At 46.6% G+C, this 18706-nt stretch overlaps 1 protein-coding gene across 1 annotated transcript in view; it reads left to right on the top strand.

Moving 5' to 3' along the window:
• The window catches only part of CWF19L2 (CWF19 like cell cycle control factor 2), an 89816-nt gene extending 83245 nt beyond the window's left edge, over positions 1-6571 (top strand). The window contains 2 exon segments of the mRNA NM_001142831.1: positions 2752-2853; positions 5842-6571. Coding sequence (NP_001136303.1) covers positions 2752-2853; positions 5842-5985 — 246 coding nt within the window. The 3' untranslated portion in view covers positions 5986-6571.
• Positions 6572-18706: the final 12135 nt, after the last annotated feature.

Below are 18706 nucleotides of genomic sequence, written 5' to 3'. Positions count from 1 at the left end.
TAGAAAAAGAACAAAGACCAAAGTCAGAAGGAAGGAAGAAAATAATAAAGATAAGAAAGGAAACAAAATAACACTAAAAAAAGAAGAAAAGAAATATCACGGAAATAAAAAGATTTTTTAAAATAAACATAATTGATAAGCTTTTAGCCAGGATCATTAAGCAAATAAAATTAGAAACAAAAGTTTCAGCTAATGTCACAGAAATACAGTTGTAAAGGAATTCTACGAACAGGTATATGCCCACAAATTGGACAACCTAGGAGAAATGGACAAATTTCTTGAAACATACAATCTTCTGGAACTGAATCTAAAGAAATAGGTAATCTGAACAGGCTGATTACGATATGAAATTGAATCAGTAATAATAATAAAAAATGTCCAACAACAGAAAGTCTAGGACCAGATGGCTTTCAAAGCAAAATTCTACCATAGGAGATTGTATGTTTCAAGAAATTTGCTCATCTTTCTCAAACTATTCCAAAAAATTAAAGAGGAAGGAATACTCCCAAACTATGAAGCCATCATTACCTTGATACCAAAACTGGATAAAGACACCACAAAAAAAAAAAAAAAAAGAAAAGTACAGGCTACTATCTTTGATGAATATAGACACAAAAATTCTCAACAAAATATTAGCAAATTGAATTCAACAATACATAACAAAGATCATACAGAATGATCAAGTAGGATTTATTCCAGGGGTGCAGAGATAGTTCAGTATTTGCAAATAAGTCAACATATACACCACGTTAACAAAATAGTATAAAAAATCATACGATGATTTCAATAGGTACGGAAAAAGCATTTGGCACAATTCAACACTGGTTCATGATTAAAAACTCTAATCCAAGTTGATATAAAGTGAATATATCTCAACATACGCACTCTGACAAACCTACAGCTCTTGTCATACTCTGTGGTGAAAAACTGAAAGCACTTCCTCTAAGATCAGCAAGAAGACAAGGATTCTGACTCTTGCCATTTCTATTTAACATGGTCTTGGAAGTCCTAGCCACAGAGGTCAGACAAGAAAGAAAGAGAAACATACCGGAACTAAGAGATGAATTCAGTTCAGTTGCAGGATGCAAGATTAAGAAAAATAGAAATCTATCACTTTTCTGTACACTAAAACAAAACAGAAACTGACAGATACAGAAAACAAACATCATTATCAGTGAGTAGAGGGGCTGGAGGGAGAGGAAAAATAGAGGAAGGGGATTAAGAGGTACAAACTAGACTACTAAGTATAAAATCTAAAAAGTTAAGAATGTAATGTACAGCACAGGCTATATAGCTAATGTTTTATAATAATTTCACATGGAGCATAATCTGTAAAAATATTGAACCACTGTGTTGTTTTGCACATGTTCATCTACTTCAGAGAGCAAAAAAAAATTAATGAAGCCTTCTGTTCTGTTTTCTTTGACTACCAGATTTGCCCAAAACGCTATTAATGGGAGACAGAAATGAAAGTAATACTTCAATAATATTCTCTTTGCCAAGCATTATTAGTACTTCATATACATTTTTCTATCTGATTGTCACAGCCAATTTCTCACTTCTTCCTATTTCTTATGAGACTCAGATGTTAAAGAACATGTCTGAGGTTACACGGTTGTAAGAATCGGAACTGCAATTTAGAGCCTTATCTGTCTCTTTATTTTTAACTAATTGTCTGCGTCATACATGTTTTCTCATTTTATTTTAAAAAGTGAAAATATAAAAAAGCCGCAAAGTAGTACCCATTTCTCTGCATTTTATATTATGTACTATTTTGTAAACTGATTTTTTTTTAGCTAGACTTTTTCTCTAACATGAGCAAATCTTTATAAGCCCCAATTTTAATTTCTTTATACTATTTCAAGATGACCAATCTTCTTCCACCATACCATACTATCTCTTCCCACATCATGCCTTCTTGAGGACACAGTATAAAATATATATAGTTAAGTAGAAATATGTAATTTGCTGCCAAAATCATTAAATGCTAACCATATCAGGGGGTTAGAGGTAAGGAATATTACTTTAACTTGACCAATTTGAATAATTTCTAGAGAAGGATTTGGGCTTGGAGGAAAAACTTGCAAGGACATGAGATTTTCTTAATTTATAAAGCTAGAAATTACGGATTTTCCTGTCAAGATAGAGTTTAAAATACTAATGTATTTTCTTGTGTGTGTAAAGAGGGAGGGGAAAAAAGGGTTTTTTTTAAGATAATAGTTAATCCTGGAGATATTTTGACATGAAGCTAAATAAATATTGCTATACCCACCTCACCAGTTAATAAAAAACTATGATTGTTCATGTTTAATATATCATTGTAAATAGAAGCAAAGTTTCAGGGATATTATAAATAAAGCTCTAGGTATATAACTAGGCCCCAGTTCCTATTCTGCATTGTGAGGAAAATATAGGAAAGCATATCTTTAATCTCTTATTTCCATAGTCTAAGGAAAATTACTCCTTAGAGTTGTTATATAAAAAATAAGTGCCTTTTCTTTCCTGTTTTCCTCAGAGACAGGAAAATAATTGATTTTGATTAGAGTTGCTGAATATTATGAAGCATTAATCTGGCTGAAAGGCTGCCAAATGAAATATTTTACTTAGAAAGTTAGCTTATTCCTTAAGTGTCTCTAGAATTGGAAATTCATCATGTGCATTTGTCTTGAGGGATGCTTAATTAGGAAAAGGGATTAAACATAACTTCCTGATTTCATGCTGTATTCATGTGTGATTTGTCTATTTACTTAGGTACCCAGAGGCTTACCTTACTTCTCTGTGAACTTTGGCCTCCAAGGAGGGTTTGCCCATGTCATAGAAGATCAACACAAATTCCCTCATTACTTTGGAAAGGTATGCTCACAAACTTAATAAAATTCCAGAGTATAGCAATTTCATAACGCTTTTGAAGAGAAATCAAAACTTTGGGCACAATATGCAATGAAGTTGGTGACCATCATTCTACTCAATTTTTAGTGGGAGTCCCTGGAAACTATTAATAAGTATATCTCAGAATATTTATAACATTTGGGACTGTCACTTTGGAACCAAACATTTGTTGACAGTATCAACAGTGACTGTAGTGTTTTCCTATAGAGTCCGCCAGGCATGTGCTGAGAATGATGATATTTGATAATGATGATAAAACAACTCATTGAGTGCTCATCACAGCGAGCCAGGTACTATTCTAAGCACTCATTTAATGCTCTCAATAACCCTTTTATGTAGATATTTTTATACTTTTATTTTCAGATGATGAAACTGAGCTCCAGAAAGGCTATATAACTTTCATGTACTTTGTTTCAAGTAACAGAACCAAGGGCATATAACTCATCATTGAACTAGGGAACAAATGATATTACCTCTTCATTTATAATCAAGCACCATATAGAGCAAGAAGAATATACTAGTCATTTCCCACAGATAGTTTCTGGGCAGATTATTAGAGTGTGAATCTTTGAATTGCTAGTGGATTCTTTCCATTACTATAGAATACCTTCTGGGGTATTGTCCTTAAATTTACAGACTACTGAGTATGTAGAAAGTACGTAATTTAGTATCAGGGACTGGGATGAAATTAATGTAGCCATTGAAGCCATCAAAAGAAGTCTGGGCAATAACAGCAGTAGAAGTGGCCTTTCAATCTAGTGTAGCTCAGGCCTTTCTGCTCATATCATTTTCTAAAGTGGAGGAGCCTAGATGAACTCCACCCATGGTTCCCTGACCTCCTTCCCCATTTTTAATTGCCCATGTAAGATCATTTTCTACAATGAGTAGCATCGTATAAAAGGTTTGGATTCAAATTTTTTAATGCTATTATCCTTAAAGGGGTAACCAGAGGCCCCAAATCTCATTCATCTACGAACTGTTAAGATATATTGCAGAAACTTGTCTGAAATTTTTTCAGAATATCTTTTCCCAGAGTTAACTAAAAAAATTTTTCATTGCTCTGAAATATTGTCATTAAATAGAGCTTTATAAATACTCTGCATTAAGAAAAAAAAAACTAAGTCTAGTGAAAATGAAATAAAACATACATTTTTTAAACTTGCATGCTGGGAGATTTCCCCCTTCCAAATAATGAATATATTATGGTTTATATGGTACTATTTTGGTCTTAAAAGGAAAGCTTCTTTAATTACATTCTGCTTTCCCCCAATTTACTTTTCAAGAAACAGCCTGTGAGCCCAAGGTCTCCCTTCAGTGAGTTGTTCAGAGCAAGAAAGAATGGGCTCTTTCCATTAACATCTGCTTCAGTAACAAAAGAAGAATCAATCCAAATGGTACACATGAGACAAAATTTGATGTTTTATCGACAATTTTAGGTCAATTTATAAGCAAGAGTTTCTTAAACTACATTACTAGTAATTGGCTGATGCCAAGAAACTCTTTTACTAAATCTAAATTTGCCCTCTTTTTAGAATAAACTATGTCTCTATTAGCCCCTTTATTTCCCTTCCCCAGTAAAAAAGGTTTCCTTTTCCATGAAGCTTTTCTTGATTTATCCAGCAATTAGAATCTTTTTTTTTTTGTCTCCATATTGTCTGGTTTGGCATTTACCTTATTCTGCCTTAAGCTAGTCCTTTGGTATATAGTTGGATTATTACTGAGGCTCCCACCAAGCTCCACATTCTGTTATGAGCTTTCTGAAGACAGAGAAGTATATCTTAGTTATCTTTGTATCCCCTACAATAGTTAGTGTGTGTTTGTACATAGTAGATCCCCTTAGTGTGTGTGTGTGTATATATACATATATATGTATTTTTTTTTTTTTTTTTTACTTTTTGCCGTTTCTTGGGCCGCTCCTGTGGCATATGGAGTTTCCCAGGCTAGGGGTCCAATCAGAGCTGTAGCCACCAGCCTACACCAGAGCCACAGCAACATGGGATCCGAGCCATGTCTGTGACCTACACCATAGCTCACGGCAACGCCAGATCGTTAACCCACTGAGCAAGGCCAGGGATCGAACCCACAACCTCATGGTTCCCAGTTGGATTCGTTAACCACCGGGCTACGATGGGAACTCCACCCCTTAGTATATTTAAGATGAAGAACCTGTGTCTTACATTATGTCCATACAATTCTGAATATGCAGAACCGAACCCTTAGCCCAGAGTTTTCCTATATTACCATACTTCCCTTTCTTGAAATATTACAGATGTCCCCCATGTCTTTCTTTACATGGATACTCAAAATCATAAATTTGATTATTTTTCTGTAGCTGATAGTACAGGAAAGAAATGATCTAGAATAGCGAGCATACAATCAAAAATCTATCCTTTCAGGGCTTACGAATGTGCCTTTTTAAGTAAAGGTGATTTATAATTTTTAATTCTTGGTTTACTTAGGTTAGTACCAAATTCTGATTTTGTTTCCTGAAAAAAGATCTCCAGATATTAGAAGGCGGTTTATAAATATACTGGGTATTGGAGAGAACATTAACTTGAGATTCAACTGCAGTTGAACAAGCAAGTTAATAATTGCTACGTGTTGATCAACTTTTTCTTCAAACTTTTACCAGAGTGTGGCTAAAAAGAAACAAAATAATTAAATTTTATTTAATCTTCCTCCCCTTTGCTGCTATCTGATAGATGTGCTAACAAACAAAATGGACAAACTGCTTGACAGGAGACACAGCTAGGACTCCTAGACTCACAGAGTCTGCATAGTTAAAACTAAATGAAGACAATGTTTTCTTAACTGGAAACTAGCAAAATCTGAATGTCCTCGTGGAGAACTATTTATATGTTATATCTAGTAACAGAATAAACAGGAACAGTTTCGTTCCTGTTTTTGGTATTTATACAGGCATGTGTTTGTATTTTTCTTATTCTTTAAAAGGAAATCATTGGTGGAATGCTGGATATAGAACCAAGAGTTTGGAGGAAAGGGATCCGAGAAAGCTTTGAAGATCAGAGGAAGAAAGCACTTCAGTTTGCCCAGTGGTGGAAACCATTTGACTTCACCAAAAGTAAAAAATGTTGAGTCATACCTTTCAGTTTTCATTACCCCCTCAAATTTCTTTCAGTTTTATTTCCATTGCCTATATAACTAAACAGCTGATCTCCGGTCATGAGAGTCATGGGCTAGGTTTGTGACAACGTGCACCATTGGATTGTGTCGGTTCCCGTCCTCGCCTGCTCCTGTGGACTTCATTTCAGTAACCCGTGGACAAGACCAGTGATGTTGGTGACTGCTCATGACCTGTTCTGTACTCAGCTATTTAGTTAACATATAGGAAGACCTTTCTGAAGGCTTATCTAGGAAGTATAGCAAATCATGGGTTCAAAGGGAAGTGGGTCTACTTCAAAGTTGTAAAGTCTGTTGACTGGCTTCTCTTGCATTTTTTAACCTGAGTTGGCATATTCAGTAATAAATGAAATTTCACTGAATTTTATGGAAGCTCTTCATTTTCTACTAATAGTGTATAATGTATATACACCAGGAGGCAACAGCACTGCTGGTGTAGTGGTATCATGCAAGATTCCCAATAGTTTATATGTATCACTGCTGTTCTTTTTATTAAAGGAAAAAAGAATGTTCCCAAAATAATAAAGAATTAAATGAGGAATAAAATGTTCATTTGTTTTATTTATGGATAGTCTTAAATTTTAGTGATTTTTATTTTATTTATTTATTTCCTTTTTACAGCTACATCTGTGGCATATAGGAAGTTCCCAGGCTAGGAGCTGAATCGGAGCTGCAGCTGAGGCCCACACCACAACAATGGATCTGAGCCACATCTGTGACCTATCCCGCAGCTTGTGGCAGCGCTTGATCCTTAACCAATGAGTGAGGCCAGGGATTGAGCCTGCATCTTCACCGAGACTATGTTGAGTTCTTTAACCTGCTAAGCCACACCAGGAACTTCGGATTTTAGTGATTTTAAAAGTAATTATTCAGAGAGAGGAGGAAGATGGCAGAGTAGTAGGACATGAGACTCACCAGTCCCACAAATACATTGGAAATCCATGTACGTGTGGAACTATTCGCACAGAAAATTTGCTAAAAACTGACAAAAGGCCGCAGCATTATGATAGAGCAAGAAAAGCCTCACAAAACCAGATAGGACAAAAGAAAGAATAAAAAGAAGCGAAAGGAAGGAAGGCGGGACCTGCACCCCCAGGAGGGAGCTGGAAAGAGGAAAGGCTCCTTACACAGTGGGAAGTTCCCCCACCATCAAGAAGATCAGACAAGACTGAGGGGAACTTTAGACAATCAGTGTGAAGCAATTAAAATGGAAACAGTCGTCCACAAACGGTCAGTGCTGTGGGCAACCGTATACGGGTGCCAGCAGGTGTTGGGAGGTAAAACTCTGGCCTTAGAGATCAGACTGAGAGAGAGAGCTGGGGCTGGCTATGTGGGAAAAAAACCAGGGTTGGCCCCTTGGAAACAGCCTGGAGGGACTAGAGTTTAGAGCAAACGCAACTGAAGACATGTAAGGGGAGGCAACCCATTTGGGCTTAGATAGGGACAGATTCACAACCGTAGTTGGAGATAACGCCAAGCCTTAGTTAAGGAGCAGTAAGGGCCTCAAAAGGACACATATGATTCTTGGTAGGGACAGCAGAGAGCCTTTCAGATAATGCAGGCTTTAGCTGCAGAAAATGGGCCTTAGTTAAGGACACATAAGGGTCTGACCTCAAGTGGGTTCGGCTGATTGGCTTACAGTAGTAGTGTCGAATAGAAAGGGGTGAGTGTGCCCTGGGAGACTTTGACAGAGAAATACCCGCTCTGTAAGGCACTGGATTGTGCTTAGAGAGAGGCCACCCCATCAGGCTGTCAGGTGCTTCAGTCCAGTGCCTTCCCGGGTATGGGCAGGGAGGCAGGAAGGGCTCTGAGTTGTTTGAGGGGGCAGTTGCTAGAGGATGTCGCAGCACCAGCAGAGCCCACCTGCTGCCTTCCAGAGGCCCCTCCAGGCTCAGAATTGGGGATGGAGAGGGGATGGGCAGAATCCCAAGGATGCGCTCAGGGAAAAGGGTTTGGTATCAGGCGTCCTCTGAGCCTCTGGCCCAAATTGCCTTGCCTCACAGAGGGGACATAGTTCTGCCTTCAAATATATGGGTGACTTCCAGCCTGGTTAGGTGGCCAATTGGCCAGACATTTGGACAGGCTGTCTGGGCTCTGAGTACCCTTTGGTTGTCCAAAGGCAGAACTCTGGACCCAGAAATACCTGGCTCGAATCTTGGGCGTGGTCATTTTCTAGAATCAGGCTTGCATGAGGTTATGTACCTGGAACACTGGGCTTGTGGCTGGGAACAGGGTGTGTCAAAGCAGTGGTGTTTCTGTGAGTGGGCTGTGCTCATCCCCGTGCCCAGAAATTTCTCTCAACATTTTTCCCAATTTCTTTTTTCCTTTCATCTGAACCTCATCCTCCTCTACCCAAATCCTGTGAGGGGGAAATGACCTAAAACCCGGTGATGTGAATAAAGGGTGTAGGCTTACTGATTTAAAGCTGGGTCCCAGGGCTGAAGGGTGCTGACGGATTTAAAGACTGCTCACGGGAATTAAAAAGCAGGGCAGCTGAGTGATGTCAGGCTGTGGGATGGTGTCAGGGGTGCTGAGTGCCCTGGCTGACTAAGAAAGCCATGCCCCATCTGTAGGCCATTTCATTGTGCTTATGATAGGGTGCCATTGACCCAAACACTGAAATCACCCACCTGGCCAAGCAGGGTAACAGCTGCTTGCCTGAGTTCTCACAGCAGGAGGCCCTGAGAAGGAACAAGGTGGCTGCCCTGAGGACCAATGGAGAGGATGTGGGAGGGGCCCATAAGTGGGAAGAGACAACTAACCTCCCAGGATCCTTGGCGCTGAAATCCATCTTGGCTGAGAGGTGCGTGTGCTGCTAAGCAAGACCCCCCATTCCTATAAAACCGGAGACTATGCCACGTGGCAGAGCAGTTTTCCTGGGTTCCCTTAGCCTGCTGCTTTCTGCTCAGGCGCCACTCCTGTCAGCACATGTGTCTCCTGGGACAGTTCATTTCCAAGTGTTAGATAAGAGCCCACACTTGGGCCCTGGAAGGGGTCCTCCTTCCTACAACAGCTGGTGAGGTACTTTCTTCGCTACGACTGACATCCCAACCACTCGGGCTACGCGGAGACCAGCTCGCCCATCCACAGGCCAGACCCAGCAGCCACTGCCACGACTCTTTTTGTCCCTGGTCCCATCCTGACGTGGACGACAGCCAGCATGCCCCAACTGGGTAAAGGACAAGAGACTTTGTTGATTTTTCCCCTTCCCTCTCCCTTTTCTCTTTTCCACCCTCACCTGTCTTACCCTCCTTTTTTTTTTTTTTTTTTTTTTCCCTCTCTTTTTTTTTTTTCTTTTTTGGATGCCCCACAGCACATGGCGTTCCTGGGCCGGGGATCAGATATGAGCTGCATCTGTGACCTACCCCACTGCTGCAGAAACACCGGATCCGGATCCTTAACCCATTGTGCCTGACTTGGGATCAAACCTGCGTCCCAGTGCTGCAGAGACGCTGCCCATCCCACTGCGGGAGCTCCATGCTGCCTTTTTTTTTTTTTTTTTTTTCTGTCCTGGGTGCAGGAGCCTGGTTGATGGCCCTGGTTATCTGAGAGTTGGAGGCTGATCACCTCTGGTAGGCAGAGAACTGTATTCTGGTTTCTTGTTTGGCTGAGTTCCCGTCCCCCTTTCTAAGGCCCAGGGAAAAGTCCCATCATGCCTGGGCGTCTGCAGGTGGTGGGAGACCTCCATCAGGCCACCGCTTTTGTCCCTCCTCCCCTTCTCTCAATCTGGTCTCTTTTCCTCCCTCTAAAACCTCTGACCACCTGCTATATTTCCATTTACTGTTTGTTAGTATTGAAACTGATCAGGGCTCTGTGTGTCCCTCATTTCTTGTTTTTAGGGAATAAGCTTCAGCTTCCATGACTTTGCCTGAGTTCCAAAGGGCAGGTTCAAGCAGTTGCTAATCTGGGCAGGGAGGGGATGCAGAGACACGGGAGGGATACTCAAGGCAGTACAGCCGTGGGGCAGGGTCCTGGTTCCTCTTCAAGGAATATTCATAACAATATCTGAGTTCTTCTGCAGAACTAAAACCCCCAATAAATGAAAACCAGAGAAGAGGACCATCAGAATCAGTCCTGGGGCCACTAAACACCAACTTTGAAGAAGCTGACATCAACCCTGATCCTTATCTGTGGCCCTATTTTCTGCCTCACACTATAAAACTACTTCCTGGGAGTTCCCGTTGTGGCTCAGCAGGTTAAGAACCCAACATAGTGTCCTTGAGGGTGCAGGTTCACTCCCTGGCCTCTCTCAGTGGTTAAAGATCTTGTGTTGCTGTGGTTGTAGTATAAGCTAACAGCTGAAACTCCAATTCAACCCCCAGCCTGGGAATTTCCATATGCCACAGGCACATCCTTAAAAAAAAAAGATCTGGCATTGCCTCAGCTGCCTAGCAAAGCTGTCTGTGGGTGTGGCACAAAAAGGAAAAAGAAAAGGAAAAGTCTACTTAGGGATGATCTCGCCAGATATTTAGTAATGTGAAAATTTAGAATTGTGCTAAACTTAAATGACAGAAGCTTATTGAGTATGTTGGTCATTTCCAGATAGGGTAAGATACTGAAACATTGATGCCTAAACATTGGTATCATTTAACAGAGAAACTAAAGTTATTTAGAACTACAAAAATATTTACCACACTGAGATTTTCTGTAAATGTGAATGCTATTTTTAATAGAAATTATTAATATTTATGTTTACCAAACACCAGAGTGCTGATATAGATGACCGTTCATGGTTGCTTAAGGAAAGTATGACCTTTTGTTTTGGGTTTTGCTTTTGTTTGTTTGTTTTGTTTTGGCTTTTTAGCGCCACACCTACTGCATATGGAAGTTCCCAGGTCGAATTGGACCTGTAGCTGCTGGCCTATGCCACAGCCACAGCAATACCAGATCTGAGCCATAGCTGCAACCTATACCATAGCTCATGGCAACACCAGATCCTTAACCTACTGAGCAGTGCCAGGGATCAAACTTGCGTCCTCATGGATACTAGTCTGGTTTGTTACTGCTGAGCCACAAATGAACTCCAGAATGTATGTTTTCAGTGAAGTATGAAGAATGAATTGCATTTTATTAAGGGGGAAAAGAATAATTCTGTCTTACAGCTTGTTTTGGGTGGAAAGACAAGGAACAGATTACATATGGATACAGAAAGTGATGGAAGGATTGCGGGAAGTGGACACTGAGAAGTTTCGTACATGGTCAGGACTAAACTTAGAATAAATTTAATTAATTTAAAGTTTTTTTTTTCTTTTTAGGGTCCCACCTGTGGCATGTGGAAGTTCCCAGGCTAGAGGTAGAATTGGAGCTGCAGCTGCTGGCCTACACCACAGCCACAGGGACATGGGATCTGAGCTGCAACTATGCTGCAACTCGTGGCAGTGGGGGATCCTGAACCCACTGAGTGAGGCCAGGTATCAAAACCACATCCTCATGGATACTAGTTGGGTTCCTAACTCGCTGAGCCACAGCAGGAACTCCCGATTAATTAATTTAAAAATAAGCTTGTGCAAAACCTGAATTTGCTTTTTTTTCCACTGTTAAGAGAAAAAAAATTTCTTGGAACCTACTTTTGATAACAGATTGTGTGATGTTCTTTACCTTTAAGTGATCTGTATTTGCTTTTGAGATCTCTTGCAACTTTGGTTAAGGAAAAAGTATTATCCACAGTGACCTATAATCTTATTTGTCCAAGTGTTTTGGAACCTTTAGAGAGATTTCCCACATACCAAATTTTAATTAATTATTTTGTCCTCTAGCTAACTTTGGAATGCTTTAGAGGAACACTGAGGCATCTCCCAGAAAAACTAAGTAACTAGGATTATTTTGTATATTAAATTACGTGGAGGGAGTTCCTGTCATGGCACAGCAGAAACAAATCCGATTAGTATACATGAGGATGTGGGTTTGATTCCTGGCCTTGTTCAGTAGGTCAGGGATATGGTGTTGCCATGAGCAGTGGTGAAGTTTGCAGATGTGACTCAGATCCCACATTGCTGTGGCAGTGGTGTAGGTCAGCAACTGTAGCTCTGATTCAACCCCTCGTCTGGGAACTTCCATATGCCGTGGGTACGGCCCTAGAAAGCAATAAATAAATAGATAACATGGAGACATTATCACAAGAGCAATAACGCTACATAGATTATAGTGGGATCAGATGTTTAACTGAGCTTTTAAGTCTTCTCATTAGAGACAGTGAATGAACTCTGAGGCTGCTGCAAAAATTGCTTCATCATGAAAAGTCATAGGGGAAGTATTTCTTGGGGCTCAGTGGGTTAAGAACTGGACATAGTGTCTGTGAGGATGTAGGTATGATCCCTGGCCTCACTCAGTGGTTGAAGGATCAGGAGAGGCTGTAGCTGTGGTGTAGGCTGATAGCTGAAGATCCAATTTAACTGCTAGCCAAAAATTTGAAAATGACACAGCTGTGGCCTTAAAAAAAAAAAAAAAAAAAAAAAAAAAAAAAGGCATACGAACTCTATGGAAACAGAGTTTGTCACAACAGTTCTGCATCAAGATGACAGCTAAGGGAAGATTCCAGGCAATACACACTTAAAAGGAAAAAGCTGTCCTAATCATGGGCCACCATATTGGGTATCCAGAGGTTTTGCTCCCTAGCAGGAGGGTACACAAACATGACTCAGGGAGTAGGATGGTGTCTCACAGGGTAAATGTGACATACGTTCCGGGCTGTCCTGAATTTCACTACACGAATAAAGAGAGGAGTAAGAAAATCTCGGGGAAATGCCTCAGCCACTAAAGACTAGGGTTCCCCTCTGGGAGGAAGAGGAAGGGCAAAAAGGTGCTGTGAGGGAATGTGTCCGCCAGACGGCGACAGAGGGCAGACAGAGCACTGGGTCTTCTTGGCTCAGAAGGGGATTGATCAGGGATTGAGGAGAGAGAAGCTCGAAGAAGGGCCCATAGACTAGTGTGTGTGTATGTGGAACCTTTGACCCAGTGGCCCCGTTTGCCTCCACTCGGTGAGGGGATGTGTGGAATTCAATCCCCGTCCGGCCGGGTGGGCCCAAAATGAGGGACCTGGAGAGAATGTCCGGGGTCTGAGTGCCCTTTGCTTCTTTGGAGGCAGGTCTCTGGACCCAGAAGCACAGGGCTTGAATGTGGGACATGCAACTTCTTAGGATAAACCTCAAGAGGGTTTGAATTCCATAAACATGGGCTTCAAGTCTCGAATGCAGGGCATCAAGGCGATAGAATCTTCGGAGGAGGACTGCGCTGACCGCTAAGTCCATTCACTCCGGACATTTCTGCAGGAACCTACGTGCAATTCCACCTGAGCCTCTTCCTCCTCTGCTGGGCACCTGGGCCTGGGAACGCACCTAAAGCCAGGTAAGAGGGAACAATGCCTGGGTGGTCCTGGATCTCGAACCTGGTGCCAGAGCCGAAGGTGCTGATCGACCGACAGGCAGCTCTCCCGACCTAGCCAGCCGGGGTGTCTGCTCTCAGGGGGTGGGACCGTGTCCTGGGCGGTGCGTGTCCCTGGCGACTTTGAAATGGTCACATTCCCCCCACCCATCGTGGCACTTAAGTGCCCTGCCAAGGAGAAGAGTCAGGACATCCCTGCCGGCCCGTGCCCCCAGCCAAGTGCAGACCAGGGTTCCACTGTGGGACCCAGAGGAAGGGCAGAGGTGCTGTGAGGGCGCGTGTCCGCCAGACGGCGCCAGAGGGCCAGCAGAGCCCTGGGTCTCCCTGGCTCAGAAGGGGATTGAGCAGAGGGAACCTCGAGGAAGCGCCCGGAGACGAGTGTGTGTGTGTGTGCGTGTGCGTGTGCGTGCGCGTGCGTGCGTGTGTGTGTGTGTGTGTGTGGCACCTGTGACCCCGTGGCCCCGTTTGCCTCCACTCAGTGAGGGGATGTGTCGAATTCAATCCCCGTCCGGCCGGGTGGCCCCAAGATCAGGGAGATGGACAGGCTGTCCGGGGTCTGAGTGTCCTTTGCTTGTTTGGAGGCGGGTCTCTGGACCCAGAGACAATGGGTGGGACGCGCAGTTGCTAAGTCTTCCTGGCAGGGATTTTTGGCTTCCAGCAAGCTGGGCTTCAGGTCCTGAATGCAGGGCGTCAGTGCAGTGGTGTGTTGGGGTCGGGCTGTGCTCACTGCTGGGCTCTTTCTGCCGAGAAATTCCACCACCTCCTCTTCCTTCCCTCTCTCCCTGAGGCTTTTTCCTCTGCGTGGCACGTGTTCGAAGGAACGTCCGTGACACTGGGAAAGGGGCATGATGGCCGGGTGGTCCATCATTGCAAGCTGAGTCCCGGGGATGAAGGCAGCTAATTCAAAGCCTGCTCCTGGCGTGTACCTAATGGGGTTGCTGACATCAAAAGTGGGGTGGTGTTGGGTGGAGTGGGTGCCCTGACCCACTCTGAGATGGCCACAGCACTGCCTGTAGAGCATTTCAGTGAGCGGAGAGACAGAGGAGTGAGGGTGTCACTCTGGCAAGTGCCCTGGGCCAGTGCAGACCAGGGTTCTGCTGTGGGGTGTGGAGGGAGGACTGAGAGGTGCTTGTAGAGCCCAGGCCGGTTGGAAGGTGCCAGAGCGCGAGCAGAACCCCTCCTGCAGCTCCTGGGCCGCAGTTCCAGACCGAGATCTCATGGTGGGAGACGGTTGGGTGGAGGAAACAGAGCGAGGTCCTCGGGTACTTGTGTTTGGGTACCTGGTGCCTCTGACCCTGTGGCCCAAAGTCCCTCAGCTCAGAGAAGGGACAACTTCCTGCCATCACATCCATTGCTTGAATCTTGGACACGCAGTTTCTTCGAATCAGGCCGGTGTGGAATTTAACGTCTAGAGAGCTGGGCTTTTGGTCATCAATGCAGTGTGTCAATGTGGTGGTATTCTGGGGGGCAGACTGAGCTGATCCCTGTGCCTTTTGCCTCCAGAGAGCTCCACACCTTACCTGCTCCGTCCCATTCCACCTGAGCCTCTTCCTCCTCTGCTGGGCACCTGGGCCTGGGAACGCACCTAAAGCCAGGTAAGAGCGAACAATGCCTGGGTGGTCCTGGATCTCGAACCTGGTGCCAGAGCCGAAGGTGCTGATCGACCGACAGGCAGCTCTCCCGACCTAGCCAGCCGGGGTGTCTGCTCTCAGGGGGTGGGACCGTGTCCTGGGCGGTGCGTGTCCCTGGCGACTTTGAAATGGTCACATTCCCCCCACCCATCGTGGCACTTAAGTGCCCTGCCAAGGAGAAGAGTCAGGACATCCCTGCCGGCCCGTGCCCCCAGCCAAGTGCAGACCAGGGTTCCCCTGTGGGACCCAGAGGAAGGGCAGAGGTGCTGTGAGGGCGCGTGTCCGCCAGACGGCGCCAGAGGGCCAGCAGAGCCCTGGGTCTCCCTGGCTCAGAAGGGGATTGAGCGGAGGGAACCTCGAGGAAGCGCCCGGAGACGTGTGTGTGCGTGCGTGTGCGTGCGTGTGTGTGTGTGTGTGGCACCTGTGACCCCGTGGCCCCGTTTGCCTCCACTCAGTGAGGGGATGTGTCGAATTCAATCCCCGTCCGGCCGGGTGGCCCCAAGATCAGGGAGATGGACAGGCTGTCCGGGGTCTGAGTGTCCTTTGCTTGTTTGGAGGCGGGTCTCTGGACCCAGAGACAATGGGTGGGACGCGCAGTTGCTAAGTCTTCCTGGCAGGGATTTTTGGCTTCCAGCAAGCTGGGCTTCAGGTCCTGAATGCAGGGCGTCAGTGCAGTGGTGTGTTGGGGTCGGGCTGTGCTCACTGCTGGGCTCTTTCTGCCGAGAAATTCCACCACCTCCTCTTCCTTCCCTCTCTCCCTGAGGCTTTTTCCTCTGCGTGGCACGTGTTCGAAGGAACGTCCGTGACACTGGGAAAGGGGCATGATGGCCGGGTGGTCCATCATTGCAAGCTGAGTCCCGGGGATGAAGGCAGCTAATTCAAAGCCTGCTCCTGGCGTGTACCTAATGGGGTTGCTGACATCAAAAGTGGGGTGGTGTTGGGTGGAGTGGGTGCCCTGACCCACTCTGAGATGGCCACAGCACTGCCTGTAGAGCATTTCAGTGAGCGGAGAGACAGAGGAGTGAGGGTGTCACTCTGGCAAGTGCCCTGGGCCAGTGCAGACCAGGGTTCTGCTGTGGGGTGTGGAGGGAGGACTGAGAGGTGCTTGTAGAGCCCAGGCCGGTTGGAAGGTGCCAGAGCGCGAGCAGAACCCCTCCTGCAGCTCCTGGGCCGCAGTTCCAGACCGAGATCTCATGGTGGGAGACGGTTGGGTGGAGGAAACAGAGCGAGGTCCTCGGGTACTTGTGTTTGGGTACCTGGTGCCTCTGACCCTGTGGCCCAAAGTCCCTCAGCTCAGAGAAGGGACAAGTTCCTGCCATCACCTCCATGGCTCGATTCCTGCCTGGCCGGGTGGCCCCATGGCGAGAGAGGTCAAGGCCCTGAGTGTCAAGGCCCTGAGTGTCCTTGGGCTGTTTGGAGGCACAACACGGGACTCAGAAATACCTGGCTTGAATCTTGGACACGCAGTTTCTTCGAATCAGGCCGGTGTGGAATTTAACGTCTAGAGAGCTGGGCTTTTGGTCATCAATGCAGTGTGTCAATGTGGTGGTATTCTGGGGGGCAGACTGAGCTGATCCCTGTGCCTTTTGCCTCCAGAGAGCTCCACACCTTACCTGCTCCGTCCCATTCCACCTGAGCCTCTTCCTCCTCTGCTGGGCACCTGGGCCTGGGAACGCACCTAAAGCCAGGTAAGAGCGAACAATGCCTGGGTGGTCCTGGATCTCGAACCTGGTGCCAGAGCCGAAGGTGCTGATCGACCGACAGGCAGCTCTCCCGACCTAGCCAGCCGGGGTGTCTGCTCTCAGGGGGTGGGACCGTGTCCTGGGCGGTGCGTGTCCCTGGCGACTTTGAAATGGTCACATTCCCCCCACCCATCGTGGCACTTAAGTGCCCTGCCAAGGAGAAGAGTCAGGACATCCCTGCCGGCCCGTGCCCCCAGCCAAGTGCAGACCAGGGTTCCCCTGTGGGACCCAGAGGAAGGGCAGAGGTGCTGTGAGGGCGCGTGTCCGCCAGACGGCGCCAGAGGGCCAGCAGAGCCCTGGGTCTCCCTGGCTCAGAAGGGGATTGAGCGGAGGGAACCTCGAGGAAGCGCCCGGAGACGTGTGTGTGCGTGCGTGTGCGTGCGTGTGTGTGTGTGTGTGTGTGGCACCTGTGACCCCGTGGCCCCGTTTGCCTCCACTCAGTGAGGGGATGTGTCGAATTCAATCCCCGTCCGGCCGGGTGGCCCCAAGATCAGGGAGATGGACAGGCTGTCCGGGGTCTGAGTGTCCTTTGCTTGTTTGGAGGCGAGTCTCTGGACCCAGAGACAATGGGTGGGACGCGCAGTTGCTAAGTCTTCCTGGCAGGGATTTTTGGCTTCCAGCAAGCTGGGCTTCAGGTCCTGAATGCAGGGCGTCAGTGCAGTGGTGTGTTGGGGTCGGGCTGTGCTCACTGCTGGGCTCTTTCTGCCGAGAAATTCCACCACCTCCTCTTCCTTCCCTCTCTCCCTGAGGCTTTTTCCTCTGCGTGGCACGTGTTCGAAGGAACGTCCGTGACACTGGGAAAGGGGCATGATGGCCGGGTGGTCCATCATTGCAAGCTGAGTCCCGGGGATGAAGGCAGCTAATTCAAAGCCTGCTCCTGGCGTGTACCTAATGGGGTTGCTGACATCAAAAGTGGGGTGGTGTTGGGTGGAGTGGGTGCCCTGACCCACTCTGAGATGGCCACAGCACTGCCTGTAGAGCATTTCAGTGAGCGGAGAGACAGAGGAGTGAGGGTGTCACTCTGGCAAGTGCCCTGGGCCAGTGCAGACCAGGGTTCTGCTGTGGGGTGTGGAGGGAGGACTGAGAGGTGCTTGTAGAGCCCAGGCCGGTTGGAAGGTGCCAGAGCGCGAGCAGAACCCCTCCTGCAGCTCCTGGGCCGCAGTTCCAGACCGAGATCTCATGGTGGGAGACGGTTGGGTGGAGGAAACAGAGCGAGGTCCTCGGGTACTTGTGTTTGGGTACCTGGTGCCTCTGACCCTGTGGCCCAAAGTCCCTCAGCTCAGAGAAGGGACAAGTTCCTGCCATCACATCCATGGCTCGATTCCTGCCTGGCCGGGTGGCCCCATGGCGAGAGAGGTCAAGGCCCTGAGTGTCAAGGCCCTGAGTGTCCTTGGGCTGTTTGGAGGCACAACACGGGACTCAGAAATACCTGGCTTGAATCTTGGACACGCAGTTTCTTCGAATCAGGCCGGTGTGGAATTTAACGTCTAGAGAGCTGGGCTTTTGGTCATCAATGCAGTGTGTCAATGTGGTGGTATTCTGGGGGGCAGACTGAGCTGATCCCTGTGCCTTTTGCCTCCAGAGAGCTCCACACCTTACCTGCTCCGTCCCATTCCACCTGAGCCTCTTCCTCCTCTGCTGGGCACCTGGGCCTGGGAACGCACCTAAAGCCAGGTAAGAGCGAACAATGCCTGGGTGGTCCTGGATCTCGAACCTGGTGCCAGAGCCGAAGGTGCTGATCGACCGACAGGCAGCTCTCCCGACCTAGCCAGCCGGGGTGTCTGCTCTCAGGGGGTGGGACCGTGTCCTGGGCGGTGCGTGTCCCTGGCGACTTTGAAATGGTCACATTCCCCCCACCCATCGTGGCACTTAAGTGCCCTGCCAAGGAGAAGAGTCAGGACATCCCTGCCGGCCCGTGCCCCC

The sequence above is a fragment of the Sus scrofa genome, chromosome 9 (genome assembly GCF_054392235.1).
Source record: "Sus scrofa isolate SSC_HxYL_T2T_F1_AM1 chromosome 9, Sscrofa_HxYL_maternal_Yorkshire_Landrace_v2.0, whole genome shotgun sequence".
Classification (NCBI taxonomy): Eukaryota; Metazoa; Chordata; class Mammalia; order Artiodactyla; family Suidae; genus Sus; species Sus scrofa.
This window is presented reverse-complemented; position numbering and strand designations above follow the sequence as displayed.